This window comes from Panthera tigris, chromosome B3, assembly GCF_018350195.1.
Source record: "Panthera tigris isolate Pti1 chromosome B3, P.tigris_Pti1_mat1.1, whole genome shotgun sequence".
Lineage (NCBI taxonomy): Eukaryota > Metazoa > Chordata > Mammalia > Carnivora > Felidae > Panthera > Panthera tigris.
Window position 1 is genome coordinate 70,910,487 of NC_056665.1, and position 25,496 is coordinate 70,935,982.

The 25,496-nt window shown below is 37.4% G+C and overlaps 1 protein-coding gene across 1 annotated transcript; it reads left to right on the plus strand.

The window, feature by feature from the left end:
• The first annotated feature begins 24,214 nt into the window (after nt 1-24,214).
• On the plus strand, nt 24,215-25,177 carry LOC102949823 (olfactory receptor 11G2-like). Its single transcript, XM_007091407.2, has one exon. It carries the CDS (start codon nt 24,215-24,217, stop codon nt 25,175-25,177), a length of 963 nt encoding a protein of 320 aa, XP_007091469.2.
• Nucleotides 25,178-25,496: the final 319 nt, after the last annotated feature.

Below are 25,496 nucleotides of genomic sequence, written 5' to 3' on the forward strand. Positions count from 1 at the left end.
CTGAAATCACCACATGTGGTCTTTTCTGACCACACGGTATGAAACCAGAAATCAACCACAAGAAAAAATATGAAAGGAACAAAAACACATGGGGGTTAAATAAAATGTCACTAAACAAAGAATAGGTAAATTAAGATATCAAAGAGGAAATTTAAAAAATATATAGAGACAAAAGTAAACAAGAACAAAATGGTTCAAAATCTTTGGGATGCAGCAAAAACTGTTCTAAGAGGGAAGTTTACAGCACTACAGGCCTACCTCAAGAAGAAAAACCTCAAATAAACAACCTCGCCTTACACCTAAAGGATATATAACAAATAACAAACAAAACCCAAAACAAAAAACCCAATAGAACAGATTGATAAAACCAGAAGCTGGTTCTTTGAAGAGATCAACAAAATTGATAAACTTTTAGCTAGACTCACAAAAAAAAAAAAAAAAAGAATACACACACACATTGAAGACTCAAATAGACAAAATCATAAATGAAAAAGGAGAAATAACAACTTACACCACAGAAACACAAAGGATTATAAGAGAAATTATGAAAACCTATATCCCAAAAAATTGGACAACTTAGAGGAAATGGATAAATTTCTAGAAAACATATAACCTCTCAAACTGAAATCAGAAAAAAAAATAGAAAATTTGAACAGACTGATTACTAGTAATGAAATGGAATTGGTAATCAAAACTCCCAACAAACCAGGACCAGATGACCTCACAAGTGAATTCTAACATTTAAAGAAAAGTTAATACCTATTCTTCTCAAACTATTCCAAAAATTAGAAAAGGAAGGGAAGCTTCCAAATTCATTCAATGAGACCAGCATTACCCTAACACCAAAACCAGATAAACACACTGCAAAAACAAAACAAAACAAAACAAAACAAAACCACAGGCCAATATCTCCAATGAACATAAATGCAAAAAAAAAAATAATCAACAAAATATTAGCAGACCAAATCCAGCAATACATTATAAAAATCATTCATCACAATCAAGTGGGTTTATTCCTGGGTTGCAAAGGTGGATTATTCCTGGGTTGCAAAGATGGTTCAATATTCACAAATAAATCAGTGTCATACACCACATCAACAAGTAAAAGAATAAGAACTATATGCTCATTTCAATAAATGCAGAAAAAGCAATTGACAAAGTATAACACCTGTACATGATAAAAACCCTCAGCTAAGTAGGTTTAGAGGGAACATACCTCAACATAATAAAGGACATATACGAACAACCCACAAATAACATCATACCCAATGGAAAAAAACTGAGAGCTTTTGCATTAAGGTCAGGAACAAGGCAAGGATGCCTACTGTCACCACTTTTATTCAACATAGTATTGGAAGTCCTAGCCACAGCAATCAGACAACAAAAAGAAATAAACGGCATCCAATGTGGTAAAGAAGTAAAGTTTCACTACTTGCAGATGACATGATACCATACACACACACACTATATATAAATATATATATAAAGATACTATGTACATATATAAAGATACTATATATATATATTACTATATATGTGTGTATGTGTGTGTATATATATATAAATATATATATATAAATATATAAATATAAATATAAATATATATAGCCCTAAAGATTCCACCAAAAAACTACTAGAACTGATAAATAAATTCAGTAAGGTCACAGATACAAAATCAATGTACAGAATCCATTGTATTTCTATATGCTAATAATGAAGTAGCAGAAAGAGAAATTAAGACAACAGTCGCATTTACACTTGAACCAAAAAAATAATAAAATACCTAAGTATAAACTTAACCAAGGAGGTGAAAGACCTAAATTCTAAAAACTATAAAACACTATGAAACAAATTGAAGATGACATAAGTAAATGGAAAGGTATTCCATGCACACGGTTGGAAGAATTAATATCCTAAAATGTATATGGACCCAAAAAAGAAACCATGTACCTAAAGCAATCTTTAAAAAGAACAACAAAACTGGAGGTATCACAATCCCAGATTTCAAGATACGGTACAAAATTGTAGTAATGAAAAAGGTATTGTACTGACACAAAAACAGACACAAAGATAAACAGGACATATACAGAGTCTCGAAATAAACCAAGACTTATATGGTTAATTAATCTTCAACAAAGGAGGCAAGAATATTCAATGGGAAAAAGACAGTCTCTTCAAAACATGGTGTTGAGAAAACTGACTATCTACATCCAAAAGAATAATGGGGTGCCTGGGAGGCTCAGTCGGTTAAGGGTCCAACTTCAGCTAAGGTCATGATCTCATGGTTTGTGGGTTCGAGTCCTGCGCCGGGCTCTGTGCTGACAGCTCAGAGCCTGGAGCCTGCTTCAGATTCTGTCTCCCTCTCTCTCTACCCTCTCCCCCACTCGCACTCTGTCTCTCTCTCTCTCTCTCAAAAATAAACAATAAACATTAAAAAATTTTTAAACAAAAGAATGAAATTGAACCACTTTCTTTTATTTACTTTTTTTAATGTTTATTTATACTTTTGAGAGAGAGAGAGAGAGCACAAGCAGGAGAGGGGTAGAAAGAAGGAGACACAGAATCCGAAGCAGGCTCCAGGCTCTGAGCTGTCAGCACAGAGAACAATGCAGGACTCAAACTCACAAACCATGAGATCATGACCTGAGCTGAAGTTGGACGCTTAATCGACTGAGCCACCTAGGCACCCTGAAATCGAACCACTTGCTCACACCATACACACATATAAACTCAAAATGGACTAAGAACCTAAATGTAAGACCTAAAACCATAAAAATCCTAGAAGAGAGAACAGGCAATAATTTCTCTGACATTGGCCAAAACAACATTTATCTAGATATGTCTTCTGAGGCAAGGGAAATAAAACCAAAAATAAGCTATTGGGACTGCATCAAAATAAAAAGCTCTGCACAGCAAAGGAAACAGTCAACAAAACTAAAAGACAACTAAAAGGGAGAAGATATTTGCAAATGACATACCCAATAAAGAGTAAGTATCCTAAATATATAACTCAAAAATATACAACTCAGCACCCAAAATACAAATAATCCAAGTAGAAAATGGGCAGAAGACATAAACAGACATTTCTCCAAAGAAGACATATCAAGAAGATGGCCAATAGACATATGAAAAGATGCTCAACATCACTTATCATCAGAGAACTGGAAATTAAAACCACAAGGAGATATTATCTCACATCCATCAAAATGGCTGAAATCAAAAACACAAGAAACAAGTGTTGGCAAGGATGTGGAGAAAAAGGAATTCTCATGTACTCTTGGTGAAAATACAACCAGTCCAGCCACTGCGGAAGACAGTATGGAGGTTCCTCAAAAAATTAAAAATAGAATTACCATATAATCCAGTAATTGCATTACTGGGTATTTACCCAAAGATTATGAAAACATTAACTTGAAAAGGTATATGCACCTTTATGCTTGTTGCAGCGTTATTTACAACAGCCAAATTATGAAAACAGTCCAAGTGTGTCCACTGACAGCAGAATGGATAAAGATGTAGTACATACATACAGTGGACTATTATTACTCAGCCATAAAAAAGAATAAAATCTTGCCCTCTGCAACAACATGGATGGGGCTAGAGTATTATGGAAGGGAAATGAGTCAGAGGAAGACAAATACCATATGATTTACACTCATATGTGGAATTTAAGAAACAAATAAACAAAAGGGGAAAAAGACAAACTGAGAAACAGACTCACCTATCGAGAACAAACTGATGGTCACCAGAAGGCAGATGGGTGGGGGGATGGGTTAAACAGGTAATGGGGATGAAGGAGGGCACGTGTGATGAGCACCGGGTGATGTATGGAGATGTTGAATCATTACTGAACTAATGGACACTGAAACTAATATTACACCATATGTTAACTAATTGAAATAAAATAAAAATTAAATTAAAATTAAAAGAAGTATAACTCCAGAAACCATATTATTAGCTGTTATGTTATGCTGTCTCCTAATGTTAGGTTATTATATGTGAGTTCTTTATATGTGTTCTCTATATTTATATATTTATATGTATTCTGTATATATCTGTACAGTCTGACAGTAACTAGGGAAATGGGAACTCAACCAGGTCTCCCTGAGTCCAAAGTTGATGTTTTTCATCACTATTAACTTGTCATGGCATAATTAAATAGATTATTGAAAAATCAGGAAAATTCTCTATGTGCTACTGAAGCTGGAATGATATTCAGCTCTTAGTAAGCATTCATGGGAAATGGCTGATGAGAACCTAGTGAACAAGCATAGTAAACTATTATAAATACAGTATGACACCTATGTGCAAGGAAATTAAAATACAGTCTAGAAAAAAGGACAAAAGGGAAGCACACCAAAATAGTTCAAATGGCAATGTTTGGGGGTGAGTGGGTGGCTCAGTCAGTTGAGTGGCCAACTCTTGATTTCAGCTCAGGTTATGATCCCAGGGTCATGGGATCAAGTCCCATATCAGGCTCCACAGTGAGCATAGAGACTGCTTGAGATTCTCTTTCTCCCTCCATCCCTCCCCTACTCACACTCCCTATCTCTCTAAAATAAATTTTTTTAATTAAAAGAAATAATAATTGACAATGTTTGGGTAATAACATAGTCTCTTTTTTCTAATTTTTCTTTTTTTTTCCAATGTTGTGCTTTATTTTAAAATGTTTCTATAAAGCAGAACAGCAAAGGCAGCCTAAACCCAGCAGAAGAAGAGAAATAATAAAGATCAGAGCAGAAATAAACAATATAGAATCTAAAAAAACTGTAGAGCAGATCAACGAAACCAAGAGTTGGTTTTTTGAAAAAATAAACAAAATTGACAAACCTCTAGCCAGGCTTCTCAAAAAGAAAAGGGAGATGACCCAAATAGATAAAATCATGAATGAAAATGGAATGATTACAACCAATCCCTCAGAGATACAAACAATTATCAGGGAATACTATGAAAAATTATATGCCAGCAAATTGGACAACCTGGAAGAAATGGACAAATTTCTAAACACCCACACTCTTCCAAAACTCAATCAGGAGGAAATAGAAAGCTTGAACAGACCCATAACCAGCGAAGAAATTGAATCGGTTATCAAAAATCTCCCAACAAATAAGAGTCCAGGACCAGATGGCTTCCCAGGGGAGTTCTACCAGACATTTAAAGCAGAGATAATACCTATCCTTCTCAAGCTATTCCAAGAAATAGAAAGGGAAGGAAAACTTCCAGACTCATTCTATGAAGCCAGTATTACTTTGATTCCTAAACCAGACAGAGACCCAGTAAAAAAAAGAGAACTACAGGCCAATATCCCTGATGAATATGGATGCAAAAATTCTTAATAAGATACTAGCAAATCGAATTCAACAGCATATAAAAAGAATTATTCACCATGATCAAGTGGGATTCATTCCTGGGATGCAGGGCTGGTTCAACATTCGCAAATCGATCAACGTGATACATCACATTAACAAAAAAAAAAGAGAAGAACCATATGATCCTGTCAATCGATGCAGAAAAGGCCTTTGACAAAATCCAGCACCCTTTCTTAATAAAAACCCTTGAGAAAGTCGGGATAGAAGGAACATACTTAAAGATCATAAAGGCCATTTATGAAAAGCCCACAGCTAACATCATCCTCAACGGGGAAAAACTGAGAGCTTTTTCCCTGAGATCAGGAACACGACAGGGATGCCCACTGTCACCGCTGTTGTTCAATATAGTGCTGGAAGTTCTAGCATCAGCAATCAGACAACAAAAGGAAATCAAAGGCATCAAAATTGGCAAAGATGAAGTCAAGCTTTCGCTTTTTGCAGATGACATGATATTATACATGGAAAATCCGATAGACTCCACCAAAAGTCTGCTAGAACTGATACATGAATTCAGCAAAGTTGCAGGATACAAAATCAACGTGCAGAAATCAGTTGCATTCTTATACACTAACAATGAAGCAACAGAAAGACAAATGAAGAAACTGATCCCATTCACAATTGCACCAAGAAGCATAAAATACCTAGGAATAAATCTAACCAAAGATGTAAAAGATCTGTATGCTGAAAACTATAGAAAGCTTATGCAGGTAATTGAAGAAGATATAAAGAAATGGAAAGACATTCCATGCTCATGGATTGGAAGAATAAATATTGTCAAAATGTCAATACTACCCAAAGCTATCTACACATTCAATGCAATCCCAATCAAAATTGCACCAGCATTCTTCTCGAAACTAGAACAAGCAATCCTAAAATTCATATGGAACCACAAAAGGCCCCGAATAGCCAAAGTAATTTTGAAGAAGACCAAAGTAGGAGGCATCACAATCCCAGAATTTAGCCTCTACTACAAAGCTGTCATCATCAAGACAGCATGGTATTGGCACAAAAACAGACACATAGACCAATGGAATAGAATAGAAACCCCAGAACTAGACCCACAAACGTATGGCCAACTCATCTTTGACAAAGCAGGAAAGAACATCCAATGGAAAAAAGACAGTCTCTTTAACAAATGGTGCTGGGAGAACTGGACAGCAACATGCAGAAGGTTGAAACTAGACCACTTTCTCACACCATTCACAAAAATAAACTCAAAATGGATAAAGGACCTGAATGTGAGACAGGAAACCATCAAAACCTTAGAGGAGAAAGCAGGAAAAGACCTCTCTGACCTCAGCCGTAGCAATCTCTTACTCGGCACATCCCCAAAGGCAAGGGAATTAAAAGCAAAAGTGAATTACTGGGACCTTATGAAGATAAAAAGCTTCTGCACAGCAAAGGAAACAACCAACAAAACTAAAAGGCAGCCAACGGAATGGGAAAAGATATTTGCAAATGACACATCGGACAAAGGGCTAGTATCCAAAATCTATAAAGAGCTCATCAAACTCCACACCCGAAAAACAAATAACCCAGTGAAGAAATGGGCAGAAAACATGAATAGACACTTCTCTAAAGAAGACATCCGGATGGCCAACAGGCACATGAAAAGATGCTCAATGTCGCTCCTTATCAGGGAAATACAAATCAAAACCACACTCAGATACCACCTCACGCCAGTCAGAGTGGCCAAAATGAAGAAATCAGGAGACTATAGATGCTGGAGAGGATGTGGAGAAACAGGAACCCTCTTGCACTGTTGGTGGGAATGCAAATTGGTGCAGCCGCTCTGGAAAGCAGTGTGGAGGTTCCTCAGAAAATTAAAAATAGACCTACCCTATGACCCAGCAATAGCACTGCTAGGAATTTATCCAAGGGATGCAGGAGTACTGATGCATAGGGGCACCTGTACCCCAATGTTTATAGCGGCACTCTCAACAATAGCCAAATTATGGAAAGAGCCTAAATGTCCATCAACTGATGAATGGATAAAGAAATTGTGGTTTATATACACAATGGAATACTACGTGGCAATGAGAAAAAATGAAATATGGCCTTTTGTAGCAACATGGATGGAACTGGAGAGTGTGATGCTAAGTGAAATAAGCCATACAGAGAAAGACAGATACCATATGGTTTCACTCTTATGTGGATCCTGAGAAACATAACAGAAACCCATGGGGGAGGGGAAGGAAAGAAAAAAAAAAAAAAAAAGAGGTTAGAGTGGGAGAGAGCCAAAGCATAAGAGACTGTTAAAAACTGAGAACAAACTGAGGGTTGAGGGGGGGTGGGAGGGAGGGCAGGGTGGGAGGGAGGGCAGGGTGGGTGATGGGTATTGAGGAGGGCACCTTTTGGGATGAGCACTGGGTGTTGTATGGAAACCAATTTGACAGTAAATTTCATATATTAAAAAATAAAAAATAAATAAAAAAATAAAAAAATAAAAAAATAAAACCAAAAAAAAAAAAAAAAAGAAATAAAAGTATGCCTCTGAGTTCTTACCATTTTAAGTAATTTATCTCAAAAATATAGATTCTTTCTTCCACAAGCTCAGAATTGTAAGCCTTTACTGACACTTCCCATAGAGTTGTTCTTAGAGTCAAAATCCAGAAAGCATTCCCTGGGTTTGAATTTGAGTTCTTTCTGGAACCATAAATGAGAATGTCATGACCTGGTATGATGGTTAATTCTATGTGTCAACTTCACTGGGATAAGGGATGTTCAGTCTTTAAAATGTTATTTTGGGTGTGTCTGTGAGGGTTTTTTTCTGAAGAGATTAGCATTTAAATAAACAGACTGAATAAAGAAAAAAAAATAAAAAATAAATAAATAAATAAAATAAAATAAAATAAAATGTTTCTATATCAAGTAATAGTACAATAATAAAATGTATTATAGTAAATTATTTCTAATAATAATAATAATGATAAATCTAGCTCAGAGTTTCCAAGTTTAAAAGAACTGGCATAACTTGAGGATATTTATCTATATTAAAAAGTCACTAACCATGCTGTCCATTACTTTTTTTTCTAACAAAGCTTATGACTTCAAAAAGTGTTTTCTTAAATTTCCCATAATCAAGTTAAGAGAGCCAGTAAGTCCCTTGAGATAATGGGTGCAAGAGCAGGAATATTAAAAATGAACACTTAGTTGTGAATAGAAAAAGAGAAAAGGTGGATTGGGATGCTTGGGTGGCTCAGTGAGTTAAGCATCCAACTTCAGCTCAGGTCATGATCTCACTGGTTTGTGAGTTCGAGCCCCACATGGGGCTCTCTGCTGACAGCTGAGCCTGGAGCCTGCTTCAGATTCTGTGTCTCCTCCTCACTCTGCCCCTCCCCCACTCATGCTCTGTCTCTGTCTCTCAATAATAAATAAACGTTAAAAAAAATTTTTTTTTTAAAGAGAAAAGGCAGGTTGGCCATCCAGCTTCATTGCAGTCAGTTTCATGGGTACTATACAGAACAAGCAAAGTCTCTTGACTCTGATATCAGCTGGTAAGATATAAATTATGATAAAGTCATACTAGCAATATTTCAAACTGAAGACTCTTATCAATCACATTCTACTGTTTCTTATGCCTCACATTCCTGAGTTAATGTGTCCCTAAAAAGTTGGCAGACTGTTTATATTTCTTCACTATTTAAACTGATTTATCTTTCAAGTGTAAATGAACTAGAATAAAATAAGTTGGTCTGCAAAATATAATACAAATCACAATTCAGAACCCAGTTTTTACTTAAACACAGATATATACATATCTAAGTATATATGTATACATGTGTGTTTTAAATATATAATAAAATATGGAAAATAATTCTAAAGAAATAATACTAAGTGTAAACATATATCTGAGTAAGTTCTCACATTTCACATGAGTGATAGATCCACATGAAATATATCTGGGGTCACGAATGAACGACTATATTTAGAATATAACTCTTCCTATCCCAAGGTAAATGTCCTTTACAGCTCCAAAATTCTTACTCATTAAATAATTTCATAAAATAGCTTATTCCTGGCAACTTTTTCACATTTTTTTCTTCTGGAATATTCGTGGTAAGTTCCCTATGCTAAAAGACTTGTAGATGAGGACAACCATTTACAGTTATTTGCATTCCTCTACTTTTCTCTACATTTCTCTATGCAATTCTCATATTCATTCACAGAAGAGTCATAGACACATAGTGACGGTTGATTAAGTAGCTACTGATAGATTTCTGGAAGTTGTCTAATTTAAAAAGGCTACATGCTTCCAAATACGACCTTGAGAACCAAGAGAAAAAAGACATACTTAAATACAAGAGATCTGAGGATTTTTTTTGTAATTTTTCATTTTGAAATATTTTCAGCTTTATAGAAAAGCTGCAAGAACAATATGGAACTTCTATATGCCCTTATTCCAGATTCCAAATGGTTAAAATTTATAATTGCTTTATTACCACCCTCAACCCCTTCTCTCTCTCTCTTTCCCTGTGCATGTGTCTTGTTTTTCTCTACATAGATACCTTTGGAGAGTTAGTTGCGGGCATCTTGCCCCTTTGTTACAGCACGTCAGCCGGTTTTAAGGGTTAACTCACCTTAAGGGAACACAGTCTGCTTGCAAACCTAAGCGCCTTGATCTGTAACAGAACTAACTGTTGAGGTTTGCCAACTGCTGGCTTTGAGGAGTGACAGACCGGAACTTTCCCAGACTGCAGAGGCCAGCAAATCTCCATTTTCTGATTAGCCTAGCAACTTTTTTTTAGCAATTTTTTTTCTTTTTTTAGGTCACACAAATAATGTTACTAACCTCCCTTTGTGTATCTGTAAATCTTGCCCTCCTTTTCAGAAAGAAGAGAGTACTCCTGAACAAAACAAGAACGGAGGCCCTCACACAACCCAGAAGCACTGAGATAACGTTTGCAGCTGGCACCAGAGAGTATGCACGTGATTGAGAAATGCTGCAGGCCATTACATTTCTTTTGCTGATTAACTACCTTAAACCCCTTTAAAAACTCCTGGGCAGGGCAGAAACCTGAGTTGGTTTATGGACAAGTCTGTCTTCTCCCCAGTTGACCCACCTCCTGAATAAAGCTCAAATTTCCTTTCCACTCAAAACTTGTCTCTTGAGTATTGGCATTTCAAGCAATGGACAGCCAAACTTGGAGTTTGGTAACACTATTACATTTCAATGTTTCAGTGTGTATTTTTTTTTAAGTTTTATTTATTTACTTTGAGACAGAGACAGCACAAGTGGGGAAGAGGCAGAAAAAGAGAATCCCAAGCAGGCTCCATGCTACCTGCACAGAGCCTGACGCGAGGCTCAAACTCACGAACCATAAGATCATGACCTGAGCTGAAACCAAGAGTCAGACACTCAACCAACTGAGCCACCCAGGTGCTCCCAGTATGTATTTTCTAGATATAAGGAATGGTTTCTCACATAACCACAATATGTGGTTTGTATTTATATTGATATAATACTATTATCTCATTTAGGTCCTTATTCTATAATTTCCCTGATTATCCTGTTGATATCTTTTATAGTAGGAGGGAGGGACAGATTTCTTTTCCTAGTCCAGATCCAATCAACATTACAAATTGACCATTTTTAAAATCAAATGAGCCTCAGGGCGCCTGGGTGACTCAGTCAGTTAAGCATCCAACTCTTGGTTTTGGCTCAGGTCATGACCTCACAGTTTGTGAGTTGAAGCCCTACATCAGGCTCTGTGCTGACACACACTCTGACCAAGTGTGGGGGGTAATCTAGGAATCCCCCGGGCTTACACCAATGGGTTAACAAGGCATAAAGAAATACAAAGTCACAAAATGCTCACACCCAAATTTGGGTAAACCAGATTGGAACTCCTAGAATAGGGGGGCGCAAAGACACCCCGAGAAAAGGGAAACACAAAGGTGCCAGAAATAGGGAGATGTGAATGCACTCCAAAATAGGGAGGGGGTGTAGAGCCCCCAAAATAGAGAGGGAGAGGCAAAGACCTAAAATAGAAATGGCGTAAAGGTGCCCAATACATAGGTATATGAAATAAACAAGATTATATGTTCAGGGTGGAAGCACTCCCCATTTAACACTATAGCAGAAAAGCTGCTTTCACAGGAGGATAGGGCCAGGTTAGGTAAGTTGGTGAATTGGACTATGGACCCCTGTGCTGCAGGCGAAGCAGCCCAGAGCGGATATGGTTAACAAAAGAAAAGGTGCCTTATTAACCCTGAGGTTATTCCCCCTATCTGTCTCATCCTCTAGGCTAGCTAAGATAAACAGGCATGGTGCCTCCAGTCTGCTGTTAACAACCATTTACCCATCTACCAGGCATGGAATTTTGTTTTGTATTGACTCAAACCCCAAACGCTTTTCCCTCACATCCACAAGTTAATGCTCACAGTTTCTTTGTCTCTTTGTACATGCCCATCACATTTGTAAGCCTTCTGATCTGAATAAATATGGGGCAAGGACCCTTATTCGGGGCTCTTGTCTTCTCCCAGACATTAGCCATCTCTCGCTTTCAATCCCGTGTCTGCTCTTTTGCTGGCCAAAAGAGAACTTTAGAATTAGAGTCTACAACATCCAAGCTCAGAGCCTGCTTGGGATTCTCTCTCCCCCTCTATTTATGCCCCTCCCCCACTTTTGTGCACTCTCTCCCTCTCTCAAAATAAATAACAAGCAACAAAGTCAAATGACCCTCCAGATGTTAGTAAATTGGTGCCAACTTCCAGGTTCTAAAGTAGATTTCTAAAAACAAAGTCATTCTTTCCAAAAAATGCTCAATATCACTCACCATCAGGGAAATACAAATCAAAACCACAGTGAGATACCACTTCACACCTGTCAGAATGGCTAAAATTAACAACCCAGGAAACAACAGATGTTGGCAAAAACGTGCAGACTGGGGAACCATCTTACACTATTGGTGGGAATGCAAACTAGAGCAGCTACTCTGGATAACAGTGTGGAGGTTCCTCAGAAAGTTAAAGATAAACTCTATGACCCATCAAATGCACTACCAGGTATTTATCCAAAGGATACAAAGCTACTAATTCAAAGGGGCACATACACCCTAATGTTTATAGCAGCATTATCAACAATAGCCAAACTATGAAAAGAGCCCAAATGTCCATCAACTGATGAATGGATAAAGAAGAAGTGGTGTATATATATAATGGAATATTACTTGGCAATCAAAAAGAATGAAATCTTGCCATTTGCAACAATGTGGATGGAGCTAGAGTGTATTGTGCTAAGCAAAATAAGTCAGTCAGAGAAAGACAAATATCATATGATTTTACTCATATGTGGAATTTAAGAAACAAAACAGATGAACATAGAGGAAAGAAAGGAAAAATAAAATAAGATAAAAACAGGGAGGAAAACCATAAGACACTCTTAACTATAGAGAACAAATTGAGAGTTGCTGTAGGGGAAGTCGAGGGATGGGCTTAATGGGTGATGGGTTAAGGAGGGCACTTGTTGTGTTGAGTACTGAGTGTTATATGTCAGTGATGAATCACTCAATTTTACTTCTGAAGCCATTACTACACTATATGTTAACTAACTTGAATTTAAATAAAATCATGCAAGAAAAAAAATTCTATGAAAAGCAATTTTTGCCTTCAAAGTTAAACTATCATATTTGAAAATTAAAGTAACATTTTTGTAGCACAAATAAATAGAATGGAATAAGAACCATTGAATCCTAAATGATAAATGCTTAGCTGATCCTATGCAAGATTTTTACAAATTTTTTTCAACAGGAAAAAAAATTTTAATTAATTTTAGTATGGATCTAAGTTCAATATGAACTGGGCTTGTGTATTTCATAATTTAAAAAAATAGAAACAGAATTTTGTTACAGCTTGATTGTTTCACCTACTATTACTAATGGTATATTGTGATACACAAATATCTTGAACTTCATCCTTAAAAAATAAGTGACTGAAGATGAGGAATTAAGATGGTGGAGAAGTAGGGGAACCCTGGGCTTTCCCTATCCCTCAAACACAGCTGTATTGAGGTCAGATCACTTGGAACACCCTAGAAATCAATCTGAGGACTGGCAGATGGATATCCATCATTGAAGGGTGACAGTGTGGCAGGTGTGAGGTTTATTTTAACAAACAAATCAAAGCACATCTAGTTAAATGTCCAAACACTCCACCACTGCAGGCAAGGAGGAGCTCTGCAGAGGACTGACCAATGGGAAAGAGCAGCCAAAATGCAACAGTAGAGTGCACACAGCATATACAGAAACATCCTGAAGTGCCAGGCTCTGGACAGTGCCTAACCCCTTTTTAATATAGCATTATCTTCAGATGCAGGAAACATAACCAGCATTCAAAATAGACAAAAGGCAGAAACTTAGCCAAAATGACAAGATGGAAGAATTCTCCCCAAAAGAAAGGTCAAAAAGAAATTAGAGCCAGGGACTTGCTCAAAACAGATATAAGTAATATATCTGGACAAAAATTTAGAACAACAGTCATAAGACTACTGTCTGGACTTGAGAAAAGCATCGAAGACACCAGAGAAACCCTTGATGCAGAGATCAAAGACCTAAGAACTAGTCAGACTGAAATTAAAACTGCTATAACTGATCTGCAAAAACAACCGGATATATTTTCAATGAGGACTGAGGAATCTGAGTAGAGAAGTTATATAGAAGATAAAATTATGGAAAACTAAAAGCTCAAAAGAAGATGGAAAGAAAACTATTATACCATGCCAAGGGAGATCAGCAATTCCATAAAGCAAAAATAGTCTCCATAGCACAGGAGTCCCAGAAGAAGAAGAGCAGGAAAAGGGGGAAGAAGGATTATTTGAACAAATTAAAGCTAAGAACTTCACTAATCTGGGAAAGAGCACAGTAATTCAAGTCCAAGAGACACAGAGAACTCCCCTCAAAATCAACAAAAACAACTCAACACCACAACCTATCATAATGAAACTTGCAAATACAAAGGTAAAGAGAGAATTCTGAAAGCAGCTAAGGGCAAAGGTCCTTAACCTGCAAGAGTAGACACATAAAGATAGTAGCAGACCTATCCACTGAAACTTGGCAGGCCAGAAGGGATTTGTAGTAAATATTCAAAGTGCTGAGTGGGAAAAATATGCAGCCAAGAAATATTTATCCAACTAGGTTGTCATTCAGAATAGAAGAAGGGATAGTTTCCCAAACAAATAAAGGAGTTTATGACGACTAAACCAGGCCTACAAAATATTTTAAGGGGGACTTTGAATGGAGGAAAAAAAAAGGCCAAAGCCACAAAGACTACAAAGTACCAGAACATCACTGGAAACACCAACTCTACAGGTAACACAACAGCACTAAATTCATATCTATAGTCACTCTGAATGTAAATGGAATAAATGCTCCAATCAAAAGATAATTGGGTATCAGAATGGATAAAAAAAATCAAGATCTATCCATATGCTGCCTACAAGAGGCTCATTTTAGACCTAAGACATCTGTAGATTGAAAGTGAGGGGATGGAGAACCATGTTAACAGATGTCAAAAGAAAGTCTGGGTAGCTATACTTATATCAGACAACCTAGATTTTAAATCAAAGACTGTAACAAAAGATTAAGAAGGACATTATATCATATCCATCAAGAAGATCTAACAATTATAAATATTTATGCCCCAACTCAGAGGCACCCAAATATATAAATCAATTAGTAACCAACATAAAGAAACTAATTGATAATAATACCATAATGTTAGGGGACTTTAACACCCACTTACAGCAAAGAACAGATCATCTAAGCAGAAAATCAACAAGGAAACAATGGTTTTTAGTGACACACTTGACTGGATGGACTTAGCAGATATATTTAGAACATTTCATCCTAAAGCAGAAGAACACACTTTCTTCTATATTTGCATGTCAATCAATGTAATACACCACATTAATAAAAAGAAAGTGTAAGAATCATAGGATCCTATCAATAGATGCAAAAAAAGCATTTGACAAAATACAGCATCAATTCTTGATAAAAACCCTCAACAAAGTAAGGATAGATGGAACATACCTCAACATCATAAAAGCCATACATGAAAGACCCACAGCTAATATCCACAGTGAGGAAAAACTAAGAGCTTTTCCCCTAAGGTCAGGAACAAGACAAGGATGTCTACTCTCACCATTACTATTTAACATAGTACTGGAGGTCTTAGCCTCAGCAATCAGACAACAAAAAGAGATAAAAGGCATCCAAATTGGCAAGGAAGAAGTCAAACTTTCACCATTGTATGTAGAAAACTCAAAAGACTCCACCAAAAAATTGTCAGAACTAATACATGAATTCAGCAAAGTTGCAGGATATAAAATCAACTTGCAGAAATCTGTTGCATTTCCATACACCAATAAGGAAGCAACAGAAAAAGAAATCAAGGAATCAATCCCATTTACAACTGCACCAAAAAAATAAGATATCTGGTAACAAAACTAACTAAAGAGGTAAAAGACCTGTACTCTGAAAGCTATAGAACACTTATGAAAGAAATTGAAGAGGACACAAAGAAATGGAAAAACATTTCATGCTCATGGATTGGAAGAGCAAACATTGTTGAAATGTATATATTGCCAAAAGCAATCTACACATTTAATGTAATCCCTATCAAAATACCATCAGTATTCATGGGGAGCCTGGGTGGGTGAGTCAGTTAAGCACCTGACTTTGGCTCACGTTATGATCTCGCAGTTTGTGAGTTCCAGCCCCGCATCAGGCTCTGTGCTGACAGCTCAGAGCCTGGAGCCTGCTTCGGATTCTGTGTCTCCCTCTCTCTAACCCTCCCCTGCTCTCTCTCTCTCTCTCTGTCTCTCTCTCTGTCTCTCTCTCTGTCAATAATAATAAATATTAAAAATTTAAAAAATACCATCAGCATTCCTTACAGAGCTAGATCAAACAATCCTAAAATGTGTATGGAACCAGAAAAAAACCCAAATAGTCAAAGCAATACTGAAAAAGAAAAACAAAACTGAAGGCATCATGATTCTGTATTTCAACCCATATTACAAAGCTGTAGTCATCAAGATTATATGGTACTGGCACAAAAACAGACACAGAGGTCAATGGAATGGAAAGAAAACCCCAGAAATGGACCCACAACTATTTGGTCAACTAATCTTTGACAAAGCAGCAAAGAATAGTCAATGGAAAAAAGACAGTGTCTTCAACACATGGTGTTGGGATAACTGGACAGCAACATGCAGAAGAATGAAACTAGACTACTTTCTTACACCATACACAAAAGCAAATTCAAAATGGATGAAATACCTAAATATGAAACAGGAAACCATCAAAATCCTACAGGACAACACAGGCAGCAACCTCTTTGCAGCAAATTGTTACTAGACACATCACCAAAGGCAAGGGAAGCAAAAGCAAATATAAACTACTGGGATTTCACCAAGATAAGAAGCTTCTACACAGCAAAGGAAACAATCAACAAAACTAAAAGACAGCCTACAGAATGAGTGAAGATATTTGCAAATGACATGACTCATAAAGGGATAGTATCCAAAATTTATAAAGAACTTACCAAACTCAACACCCAAAAATCAAATAATTCAGTAAAATATTGGCAAAGACATGAATAGACACTTTTCCAAAGAAGACATCATGGCCAACAGACACATGAAAAGATGTTCAACATCACTCACCATCAGGGAAATACAAATCAAAACCACAACATGATACCACTTCACAAGAATGGCTAAAATTAACAACACAAGAAACAACAAGTATTGGTAAGGATGTGGAGAAAGGGGAATCCTCTTGCACTGCTGGTGGGAATACAAACTGGTGCAGCCACACTGGAGAACAGTATGGAGGCTCCTCAGGAAAAAAAAATAGAACTACCCTACAATTCACAGTGGTGCTGTTAGGTATTTACCCATAGGACACAAATATAGAGATTTGAAGGGGTACATGCACTTCAATGTTTATAGAAGCATTATCAACAATAGTCAAACTATGGAAAGAGCCCAAATGTCCACCAACTGATGAATGAATAAAGAAAATGTGGTATATATATACAATGGAATATCACTCAGTCATAAAAAAAGAATAAAATCTTGCCATTTGCAATGACGTGGATGAAGCTAGAATGTGTTATGCTAAGCAAAATGAGTCAATCAGAGAAAGAAAAATACCATATGATTTCACTCATATGTGGAATTTAAGAAACAAAACAGATGAACATATGGGAAGTGGGGACAAAGAGAAGAGAGGGTAACAAACCACAAGAGACTCCTAATAATAGAGAACAAACTATGGGTTGATGGAGGGAAGTGGTTAGGAGATGGGCTAAACAGGTGATGGGTATTTAGGAAGGCATTTGTTGTGATGAGCACTTGGTGTTGTATGTTATGAATCGCTAAAAACTACTCATGAAACCAATACTGCACTGTATGTTAACTAAAACTTAAATAAAAAAATAAAAATAGCTGACTGGAAATGTGAAGGAAAAGGAGAATACTGTGTAAATAAAACACCATCAACTCTCTGTGTATTTAGTTATCATTGATGTTTTTGTTTTGCATCGTCTTTTGCAACAAGTTTCCCATACAAAGTGTGTACTTTTAAAGTAATCATTGCTGAAAATACAAATTCATGCAAGGACTGATTGAAATTTGCAACAAGTTTTTCCCATTGAAACATCATGAATGGCGATTAGGTGCCTAAGCAAGCACACAATATCCCATCCAATCCATAATGTACCTGCTCATAGTATCAAGCATTCTAAGATCTAATTACAGGTACCAGGAGGGGTGGGAATGGCAAATAAAAAGGAAGAAAAACAAGCAAAGCAACACATGAGTACTCTTGCATGCAATTGACTTGTAAACCTCCCACACTTGGATATGTGAATTAAGATCTTTGAGTTTATCACTCTATAGAAGTGAGTTCTCTCACTTTTAGAGTCAGGGCATTCCTTTAAGCCTTTCAGAAGGTAAAACGACTCACTTATCAGATTCATACCTTGAATTCTGTGTGTGCACATGTAAGTATGGATGGAGCAGAGGGGAAAAAAGAACAGGAAACTCTGAGAGGCAAGACTTATAAGGCAGAGCTGTATCGCAGGGGCCTTATTGACCAGACTATAGACTTTGAGTTATTATACACTATGGGTAGGGGAAACATCAAAGGTGCTTCAACCAAGTTTGAGATGTTTAAGATGAAAACTACTTCAAGGAGTATGAAGGAACAGGCAAGGAGCAGTGCTAAAAGATCTGCTCCTTTGTTAAGGATGAAGAAAAATTGAAAGCCAACTCCCAAGGGCATCTTCTCTGCACTTAGCTGAAGAATGACCCTGCTATGTCACCCCTTTGGCCAAGAGTATCCTTGGGCCTGATAAGTGTCCCATGAGAAGCAGGAGTCTTCAATAAAGCTGCTGTGACTCAGAACGTCTAACTGAAAGGAGAGCAGGAAAGGTCACTGAGGAGGCCATAGTGGCCTTGGAAAGAGAGTGATTCCACAGCCCCTTGGCTAAGGTCTATTACTCCCCCCAACCAATCTCCTCTTTATTTTGGTGGGGGGTGGGGAATCTTTCCCCAAGACTCAGAATTGACAGCAATTTATCAGAAGACAAACAAATTAACTTCTACAATACTGACACCTTATCTTGGGTTTTGTTTGACAGAATTTCCTTAAGCATAAGATACATATTCTGAACAGGTTGGTGAGTGATTGTTCACTATTGATTCCATCTCTGGCTATCTCTAAGAGATTTAGACCCAATAAAAGATATTACTTCCTCCACCACTGGGGAAAATAAAGACAGAAATGGAGGCACAAGGGTCTCCAGAGAAAGAAGGGAGTGAGCAAGGGAATAGTTAGCACAGATATGTCTCCTGGCACACAGCTCCCCTTCTAGAGACAGTAAATGAATCCTCAAGGAGCAAAAGACAAACTCTGCTTATAATTCCTGGATCCTACAGTACATACATTCACTGATCTTCATTCCAACCTATTTTTACACCTTCTCTCCAACTGGTTACACAAAGGCCACTACTTCTACTCTCAGAAAAGCCTACAAGAAACTGACTGAGAAGTTTCAGTTGGATTTCCTTTCATGCTTCAGGGAAGAAGGTAATGTAGTGCTTAGAGAGGGAAAAATATTAAAATATAGCTGGAGAATCTATATCTCTGAAAAAAAGCTTCCTGCTAATTCTACTACAGTCTTACATAAAACATTTGGTATTTATTTTATGTTAGATATCGATGAGTTGCTTCCACCTTGTCATTTCATTATCTCATGTAACAGTCTTTATCCCAGGGGAAGGCATTATCACCTCCATTTGACATTTGGGGAAACTAAGAGGTATGAAATAACTGGCTTGTAGAATTTCCCACAACAATGCAATATAAGTTCTGGAATTCAAGTCCTGGGCTCCCATGTTCAAATCCAGTACTACTTCTATTATACCACAATTACCAACTACTTATGGGCAATGGGTAAGTACACTTATTTCCAAGAAAGTTTATACAATGGGATAGAGAGCTATGTATCACTAACTGGTTGCCAGGAATTTTACAAATATTATTCATTTAACCCTCAAAACACTCTGTAGTCGGTATGCTTACTCTCTCTGCCTTACAGAAAAGAAAACCAAATCATAGAGAGGTTAATAACTTCTCCAGCATTCACAGCTGGAAAGTGGTGGAGGCAGGATTTGAAGCCAGATGTAGTCCTCCATGGAACAGCCTCTCCTAGGCATAAGGCAGAGGGCTATGTTCACGGGGGAATTGTCTGGACTGGCTGCTGAAAGAATTTAGTGAAGATACCAAGACTTGCACTTCACTGTGTTTCTGGGTCCAGTTTTAGGGAAAAAGAAAGTATCAGTGAAAAATATCCAGGTTGTCAAATTAGCATCCAGAAGTCAGAAGTTGGGATGTATCCAGGCTGTGGATACTCATTTCACAAGTTAAAAAGTGAAGCTTCTTTGCCTTATTAATCTTCTGTCCAAGCAGCCTGAATCGCATAGATACAGTGAGACCCCTGTGTTCATGTTCCCACAATGTTGGCCATGCCACCCTCTGAGGCCCATTTAGGGGGACTCAGCCAACTTAGATGGACAGTTAACACGACAGCTGTCTTCTACACTTAGGAACTAACTGAAAAACAGTGAGTGATAAGAGAGCTTAGCAGAAATATATCTACCTTTACTTCCATTTAATTTCATTAGATTCAGCATAAAATATCTTTACACACTTCCTATTTTCCAGAACAGTTTTGTCAGGCTTTTACCTGGAAAACATCCTGCAAGGGAGCTGTCCTGTATATCTTCATTTATAATTAACACAATATCCAGCAAGGGTTTTCATTTCAGGATTATATATCACTTCTAGAATTGTAATTCTAACTATCCTGTGCAGTCTGGGTATTCTAGAATAACAACAAACATCTCAGAAATAAACAGGATTCAGAATTATGTAGTATAGCTCCCATTCTACATTCAAGAAACTAAGAGATGTTAAATAACTATGCTAGATCCATAAAGCAAGATAATTGTTTCTTTTTATTCAACAGAATTTAGGCCCTTGTCTTTCTACATTTCCTCTCTGCCACCCATCCTTTAGCAGTTAAAGACATAATCACTTAAAATAGAATAGTTTCTGTTACCAAGAACATTCAATCTTTCATAACCCTCTTTCAAATGAATTCCCTGAAAACTATATCAGAATTCTAGTAACTCAAGATAATACATGGAAGCTATTAAATAATTCATTCCTGCAAATTTTACTCACATTACATTTTAGGTTCATTTGGTGTAAAAATCACTTTCAAATAAATAATATTATTTTAAGCCTTGGAACATATTTCTCCCAAAATATCATTGTTGTTGTTTTTAAGAGGGGGGAGGGGCAGGGAGAAAGAATAGAGAGAATCCCAAACAGGCTCACGCTGTTGGCACAGAGCCTGACTCAGGGCTCACACTCACAAAACATGAGATCATGATCTGAGCTGAAACCAAAGTCTGACACTTAACCAACTGAGCCACCCAGGTGCCCCCAAAATATTTTCTTTTATAGATATTTTTAAAAGTTCTTATTCTCTTCATTACAACTCATGCATTTTTCAAAGTATTCTATGATATACATATTTATAATTAGAAAAATATCTGTTGAAAAAAAAGAGCAGTTATACAACAATTTATTAAGTACCTACTACACACCACAACTATAATCAAACAATGAATTCAACAGACCAGTTCCCTGACTTCATTCAACTGGCAAATGCAAGATATAAGTAAAGAAATAAAATAATTTTAGATCTTGATAAGCACCTAAAAGAAAATAAATAGAACTTTAGGAAAAAAAGAATGACAGAGGAACTAACATAGGGTGTTCAAAAGAAGAGAATATTAGTGCTGGAAACTGAGAATGGGTTCCAGATGAGATTTCCAAACACACACACACACACACACACACACACACACACACACACACACACACAAAACCTAGAGCAAAAGCACCTGGTCAGAGACAGACTTGGCTTATTCTAGTATAGGAAGAAGGCCCATATAACTGAAGAAGAGGAAAGAGGGAAAGGCAGAGGAGGAAAAGAGGGAGAGGAAGGGAAAAAACTGGTGAAGTAGGTGAAGGTCAAATCATTCAGAGACTCATGCACCATAAAATGGAGCTTGGATTTTATTCTACGTTGGAGAAGTTACTGAATGTTTTCACACAAAGAAATGACATGACCTTATTTACATTATTAAAAGGTCAATATGGCTACTGTGTAGAAAATGGGTTGCAAAGAAGCAAAGGCAGGAAGAAGAGAGATAATTCAGGAGGTCTTCGTGGTAATCCAGAGAAATAATAATGGTAGTTTGAACAAGGAAATGCAGGAGAAAGAAAAGCAGATGCATCAAGATAAATTTTAGAAATAGAGCAAATAGAAATTGTAACTGAGTTGTATATGAAGGATAGGAGAAAGGGAGATGTGATATTAAAAGAGAAAGTCCATAAAGATTTACTCAAACTATCCACATTTCCAGTAATAAGATGTTCAAATAGATGACCAAGTATAAATTGAGATTTGAGGAAACCCAATAAAACAATCCAAACCAAAATACACAATCACTATTAAGCAACAGATTCCTTGAATTGATCAAGTCCAGGTATTCTGTCTGTAAACTTATTTACAAGCTTCATAGAATTTTTAACTTCTGAGACTGGATAACCTGAGTTCATTCGTTACATCAAATCCTGCCTTCTGCCATTTGTGAGTAAGCAGTGTACCAAATGGACTCCAATGTTAGTTTTAACACATTCTACAGAAACAGGCAAATTAGGGCAAAAATTTTTCTTCAACAAAAGCATAAAGTCCTGAATATTTTTACTCTAAACGAGAGTTGCTTTACAAATATAAGCTTTTTAAATAAAACCCATTTTCAGTGCCCTTTATGAGAAATAAATGTAGGGGCACCTGGGTGGCTCAGTCAGTTAAGCATCCGACTTCAGCTCAGGTCATGATCTCGCAGTCCGTGAGTTCAAGCCCCACGTCAGGCTCTGTGCTGCTCTGTCTCTCTCTGTCTCAAAAATAAATAAATGGAAGGAAGGAAGGAAGGAAGGAAGGAAGGAAGGAAGGAAGGAAGGAAGGAAGGAAGGAAGGAAGGAAGGAAGAAATGTATAATCACGTGGAACTTAGCCTGAGCTCCCAGGCAGACAAATTTAAAGCTCAGCAAAGCATACAGAAGATGGAGTTCACAATACAGTCATCTTCTCCCCATCCCTTCCCACCCTAGCTGAAGCCACAAAAGCCCTGTGGCAATCAATAGATATTGGGACAGAGATGGTTAAGATCTTAAAAGTTCTTATGAGACACATGCCCTTGCCATAGGAATTGAGTAAATGTCCTAAACAAACTTGGGTCCAGAAAAGAGGTGTGTGGTTCCAGCACATCACTTCATCCTTACCCCCAGAGAACAGACCTTTTCCAATATGGTCATATTATTGATGTTAATTTTATCTTTAGGATAACAATCCAAATGGCCTTAGGTGCTATTTTTTCAGGAGTTTTCTCCAGCACACTTGATTTTCTCATATTGGTAGACAATGGCATTAAAGATATTGAATCAACAGGTTACATTGAAATATAGCCAAATGTCAAATAATTTTTAACTGATATCAAAAGTCCCACAGTTTTCTTGCTCCAGAATCACATGACCCAACAAGGCACCTGCATATAAGCAGCTGCATTAGGTGACTACTCATGGAGGTCTTAAAGGTAATGCATTTATCCATTCATTTTTTAAAAATTACAGAAACCCTTATGCCCCAGGTCATCTCCATGACACTGCTATTAGAAATTACCTCAGCTTCCTGTTTTTATTTTGTTAATGTTTTTATTTATTTTTGAGGGAAAGAGACAGAGAACTAGTGAGGGATGGGCAGAGAGAGACACAAAATACAGGCTCTTGTCAGCACAGAACCTGATGCAGGGCTTGAACTCACAAATGGTGAGATCATGACCTGAGCCGAAGTCGGACACTCAAATGTCTGAGCCATCCAGGCGCTCCCCTCAGCTACTCTTACAAAGGCATTCGTGAAGAAGAGAGCTAACCCAGTATATTTAGTTTAGGAGGAGAGAAAAAGAGAATTATGCAGAGTAATGCCAGTCTACATTGCAATCTCCTATCTGGGATAAGCTAAATGAAATAAGGATTTTAATCTCTTTTGTTCACTGCTATATCCCCAGTATCTAGGAAAAATACCTAGCAAACAGTAAACATTCAATAAATATTGACTTAATAATTCATAAATAAACAAATCTCAGTTTCTTCTTTGGACAAAGAAAATGAAGCCCCTCTGCTATTCCAGGAACATGCAGTAATTATGGGTTTTTTCACAGCTTCCAGACACATGAAAGTCTCAAATACTCTCAACACCTCCAGCACCATCACTGGCTTCATCCTCCTGGGCTTCCCTTGCTTCAGGGAGGGGCAGATCCTCCTCTTTGTGCTCTTCTCTGTTGTCTACCTCCTGACCCTCATGGGCAACGGGTCCATCATCTGTGCTGTGCGCTGGGATCAGAGACTCCACACCCCCATGTACATCTTGCTCGCCAACTTCTCCTTCCTAGAGATCTGGTATGTCACCTCCACTGTCCCCAACATGTTAGCCAACTTCCTCTCTGACACCAAGGTCATCTCCTTCTCTGGGTGCTTTCTCCAGTTCTACTTTTTCTTCTCCTTGGGTTCTACAGAATGCTTCTTCTTGGCTATTATGGCATTTGATCGGTACCTTGCCATCTGCTGGCCTCTACATTACCCCATTCTTATGACTGGACATCTCTGCACTAACCTTGTGGTCAGCTGCTGGGTACTTGGTTTCCTTTGGTTCCCAGTACCTATCATTGTTATTTCCCAAATGTCCTTCTGTGGATCCAGGATCATTGACCACTTCCTGTGTGATCCAGGTCCCCTATTAGCACTCACCTGTGCCAGAGTCCCAGTAATGGAGTTTTTTTGGACTATTATAAGTTCCTTGCTCTTATTTATTCCTTTCATCTGCATCATGGGTTCCTATACTCTGGTCCTGAGAGCTGTGTTTAGAGTCCCTTCAGCAGCTGGACGAAGAAAAGCTTTCTCGACCTGTGGGTCCCATCTGGCCGTGGTTTCACTGTTCTATGGTTCGGTGATGGTCATGTATCTGAGCCCAACATCTGAGCATGGGGCTGGGATGCAGAAACTTGTGACTCTGTTTTATTCTGTAGGAACCCCACTCATTAATCCTGTGATCTACAGTCTAAGGAACAAAGATATGAAACATGCCCTGCAGAAATTTCTAGGAATATAAAAGTCATGACCTTGATAAAGAAAAATGGGGGTAGTTGGCCTACCTTCATATTTTTTCAGGTGAAAAAAATTAGTAACTAATACCACTCTGAAAATTGTTCATCCTATTATTGAGCTTATTCATCATGGCTGTTTCTACTTTTCCTGGAATCATGAGAGCAAGAAAAGATTCAGAGACATTATCCAATTCCCTCATTTTATAGATGAAGAAGCTGGGGAATGGAAATTTTGAGTGACTTGCTCTGGCCATAACTATATAATGCACAGAAAAATCTTTTTAAAGAGCTGTTCTTTCTACTCATAAAGAAATAAATACACAA